The sequence below is a fragment of the Elephantulus edwardii genome, unplaced genomic scaffold, assembly GCF_000299155.1.
Source record: "Elephantulus edwardii isolate Elephantulus edwardi_28Jun2011 unplaced genomic scaffold, EleEdw1.0 scaffold00028, whole genome shotgun sequence".
NCBI classification, from domain to species: Eukaryota; Metazoa; Chordata; class Mammalia; order Macroscelidea; family Macroscelididae; genus Elephantulus; species Elephantulus edwardii.
Window position 1 is genome coordinate 8,064,703 of NW_006399778.1, and position 4,998 is coordinate 8,069,700.

Below are 4,998 nucleotides of genomic sequence, written 5' to 3' on the forward strand. Positions count from 1 at the left end.
AGCATGGTTTAGGGCTGTTGTACATAGGGTCGCTATGAGTCGCAAATGACTCAACGGCACATAACAACAACAACAAACAGTAGTATTTTGCTTGTATCTGATATTAATGATGCTGTTTGATAATTTCCACATTCTATTTTATCACCTTCCTTGGGAATAAGAGCAAATCTGGATCTCTTCCAGTTAATTTGATCAGACAGTTATACTCTGAACTTCCTGGCATAGACTGGTGAGCCCATACAGGACTGCGTTTTTCATCTGAAACATGTCAATTGGTATTCCATTGATTCCTGGAGCCTTATTTTTTGCCAATGTCGTCTTACTACGTATATGTATATAAATATATATACATACACACACAAAGATAATATATACTTTATAAAAAGAAAAGTTGTAGGAGTGGGAAGAAGGACAAAAGGAATTTTCATAGGGGAAGTATCAAATTTATGTTAATGGCAGAGTTATGAGTATGAGAGTTTATGGTAGAATATTTTGAAAATAGTGATAATGATGGTATAATAAAAATGTGATCAACATCACTGAACCATAAATATGTAAGCTATATTGGCAAATGTTCTGGTCTGTTATATATATTCCATAGTTGGGTTTTTTTGAAGGGCAGTTTGGGAACAAAGAAAAATTTCATAAAGAAGCTGGAGTCAGAAAACCAAAAGGGCGGCACTCACTCAGCATCTCTTAAGCTGAAAGAATTGAAGAACAAATTCAAGGCTAGATTTGTAAGGATGCTATGGGCAGAACAGTGAATGATCCAAGAAGCATTAAAAGATGATGGAAGGAGTACACAGAGTTGCCGTATCAAAAAGAACTGGCTGACACAAAACAATTTCATGAAACAGCATATAATAGTCAACTGTGATGAAAGAGGAAGTTCAAGCTGTTCTGAAGGAGTTGCAGGGGAAAGTGCCCAGAAATTGATGGCATATCAAGTGACACCAATATTTCAACAATAGATCCTGCCCTGGATGTGTTCACCAACTTGTGTCAAGAAACCTAGAGGACAGCTACCTAGCCAATTGATTGGAAGGGATCCATATTTATTCCCATTCCAAAAAATTGTGACCTGACAGAGGGTGGAAATTATCCAACAGTAACACTGGTATTTACATGCAAGCAAAATACTGTAGATTTTTTTTTTATCCAAAAATGACTGGAGCAGTACATCGACAGAGAACTATCAGAAACAGGCCAGAACTAGAAGAGGCCATGGCACCATAGATATTATCACCAACATCATATGGATCTTGGCTGAAAGCAAAGCATACTAGGGGAATGTTTATGTTTCACTGACTATGCAAAAAAGGTATCTGACTGTGTGGATCACAACAAATTGTGACTAACTTTGAGAAGAATGGGAATCCCAGAACAGCTGGTTGTGCTCATGTGCAATCTATACCTGAACCAGGTAGGTGTCAGTTGTCAGAATAGAGAAAGGAAATACTGCATAGTTCAAAATCAGAAAAGGAGTGCATCAGGAATGCATCCTGTCTCCATACCTTTTTAATTTATATGCAGAACAGATCACTCAGGAGGCTGGGCTCTATGAGGGAAAATGTGGCATCAGGATTGAAGGAAGACTCATCAACAACCTATGTTACGCAGATCACACAATCCTGCTCACTGAAAAGAGGATCTGAAGTATCTGCTACAGAAGGTAATGGACTGCCATCTTCAATATGGATTAAAGCTCAGCATTAAGAAGACAAAAATTTTCTGGGGAAGGATGTTGTCAGAAATCTCTCAACAGTGCTGAAGAGCAATGACATCAGTCTGGAGACTAAGGTATTGCGGACTCAAGCCATGGTCTTCACAATTACTTGTTATGCATCAGCGAGTTGGATAATGACTAAAGATGACAGAAGCAGAATTGATGCCTTTGAATTGTGGTGCTGGAGAAGACTACTGAATATACAGAGACTACCAAAAGAACAAATGGGTTTATCCCGTAGAGGGTGAAACCAAGTTTCTCTTTGGAGGCTACGATTTTGAAGCTCCATCTCACATACTTTGTGCACATGGCCAAGAGGGACTAGTCCCTGGAGAAGGACACCATGCTTGAAAAGATGCAGGGACAGTGCAGGAGAGAAAGACTCTGGATGAGATGGATTGTCACAGTAACTGGGATAATGGGGATAGGTATGTCTGAGACAGTGAGATTGGCTCAAGATAGAGCCGAGTTTGGAGCGATTAATAACATAAAAAGAAAAAAGTTAAACATAGTGTTACTGTATTAATTCCTTTACACTCCTAGGTACCTTTCCAAGATTAATAAACACATATATACATGCAACAATTTGTACATGCATGCTTACAGCATTCATAATAATAGCCAAAACTGGAAAACAATCTAAGTGTTCATCAACTGATGAAGAAGGGGAGGAAAAAAAAAATCTGTGGTATATCCATACAATAGTATAGTATTCAGCTATGAAGAGGAATGAAGTATTGACACATGCGGGCTGATAATATGCCAACAACAAAAACGAGAGGCCAAAGACTTCACAATGTACTTATATAAAATGCCCATTAGTGGTTTCCAGTTGTTGGAGAATTAGGGTGATGAATTGGGAGTGATTGCTAAGGAGGAGTTTCTTTTTCTGGTGATAAAGTTTTGCAAATAACAGTTGACAGTTTGCAAAGCCCCCTAAATATACTGAACTGTACACTTTAAAACTGTGATATGTAAAGAATCCTAACTTATTTAAAAAAAAATCTTATAGAATGGTTTCTAGCCTCTCACAAGATAGCAAAATAGAAGCCTATTGGATTTCTGCTTTTCTATTTCATTGCTGATACTTGCGGTCATTATCATTTGTAATTTTCCAAGCAAGTCATGGCCCTCAAAGCCTGTCCTCCAAGATAGCCCTTTACCCAAAGCTAAGTAGGTATACCTATAAAAGGTATCTCAAGTGGACCACTGATTTAGCAGGCTCCCAGTATGTGTAATACTCATCTCCAGAAATAACTCAAACACAGTGGATTGTTACACACACTTAACTCATGGATTTCAACTCATGGTAATCCTTCATTCAGTTTCAGAGATATTAAATTTTAATGGTACTAGCCTGTCCACTGCTCATCTTTGTCCTGCTGAGTGAGTAGCTGACGGAGTTAAAACATTTTTCTAGCAGCCCAACTCATAATCAACTAATTATACACCACTGGAGTTCCTTATACACACCTAAAATGATCTAGAAATGGGTTTTAAATACATGTCGCCCAATTTTAGCTAAAATAGCACATATCTACTAAGGTTTACATATCTATTTCCCAATTTTAAGTGTATGCATGTGCCATTTTTTACAACCTAAATGGTCTGTACCCCAGTGTATATATCCCAGTGCCCTAACATACTACTGGTTTCTGTCCAGTGTGATCCACTGGGTGTTGAAGTAAGAGTTCTTACTTGGCTGTGTGACTTGAGCTCGGTTGTAAATTTAAACTGTGTGCCTGTTTATTGATTCCTTAAAAAAGGCTATCAAGGATCTGCCCATTGGTTAACAAAAAGAAAATGGTAGTGATGCTCTGAGCACACAAAAACAAGAAGCAGCTATTGAAAGTATACTGCTCTAGGTCAAAATTTTTTTCTTCCCTTGAGTATGACTATATTTAACTCTTTAAACCGGCTTTCTCATCTGTCAAATTCTATGTCAAAAAAATCTTTCAAAGAATTCAAGGGCAAAGATGAAAACTCCTAAAACCCAGCCAGACTTCAAAAATATTCCTTTCTTTTCGGTATTCACTGCTGAGGATTCCTTAAGTCTCACTCCACAACCCCGTTGTGCTTCCAACTCAATCTCCATAAACACTATTGAACCGCTTCCAAACACAACTGCAGACAAACAAGGGAGAGAGCCCCAACAAAACCAATCTCAACTCCCCTTCAAGGAGCCATTTTTTCCCCCAGTGAAAAAGAAAGGTATACAAGGTGTAATCGGTAAAATACATCTATCAATTATCCTTTCCCGAGATGGCCTCGTCCCGGGATACAAAGACCCCATAGAATTCGGGCGACCAGACAACAATACTCCCTTTTCTTCCCCACCCATCCATGCAGCCCACATCGATCGTGAGTGACGGTTCTGGGACTCGGGGCCCAAAGCCCATCGCCCAGAGAGAGGGGGCTCATCAGCAACTCGCATTTACTGTTTCGGGGTTGGGGTGAGGCCATACCTTGGCCCGCTTGCGTCGGCTGGTGCGTCGCCCCTCCGGCGTTTCCGCTATTCCCGTTTCCATGGGTGTCGCAGACCCAGGAATGACTGTAGGCCCACCAGCCTGCGGCCCAGTAGACCCCGGAGGCTCGGCCAGGCCCCCGGGAGGGGAGGCCCGCGGGGGTTCCTTCTTGCGGGGAGTGCGCTCCCCGGCCGCCCCTGGCCCGCCCTCGACAGGGCCCGATAAGCCCGCGGGCGGCGCGACCACCTCTGAGCCGTTCTCGGTGCCGCCGGTTACTCCTGAAGCGGACTCCGTCCCGGCGGCCGCCGCCGCCGCCGCCGCCGCCGCTGCGGCAGCTGCTTTCTTCCCGGACAACATCTCGGGTCGTCTGGCCGCCAAGGGCTGGCGGGACGGCAGAGTCTAATGATCCGTGGGCCCCAGGCCTTGCCGTAGACCCTCGCTTCTCACTGCTCTACGGTTTCCAGCCGCCGCCGCCGCGTACGCACGCGCAGAGCGTGTTCCCGCCGCGTCTGGACAATAAGGCCTTGTGACGTCCATGGTCTCGGCCCCTCCCCCACTGCCATAGAGACGAGTGCTCCTGGCTAGAGCGGCATCATGACAAAGAACGCGCGGCTTTCCTGGAACGTCTACCCCTTACCCTTTAGCAAGGGCCTTGTGCTTTACCAGACCTACTGTTGGCGGGGCACGTGGCCATCCTGAGCGTGACCATATCTTCCGTGGATTTGCATTCATTGTTTCAGCCAGTCAGTCGTCAGTTCAACAACTCATCTATTTTTACCTTGTGACAAGAGTCAACTACTTCATCTT

At 43.2% G+C, this 4,998-nt stretch overlaps 1 protein-coding gene across 1 annotated transcript in view; it reads right to left on the minus strand.

Moving 5' to 3' along the window:
• Positions 1–4,699, minus strand: part of KDM1A (lysine (K)-specific demethylase 1A) — an 87,770-nt gene extending 83,071 nt beyond the window's left edge. Inside the window, exon 1 of the mRNA XM_006883664.1 lies at positions 4,192–4,699. Within this exon, the coding sequence (XP_006883726.1) occupies positions 4,192–4,548 (357 nt within the window). The 5' untranslated portion in view covers positions 4,549–4,699. The remainder of the gene's footprint in view (positions 1–4,191) is intronic.
• Positions 4,700–4,998: the final 299 nt, after the last annotated feature.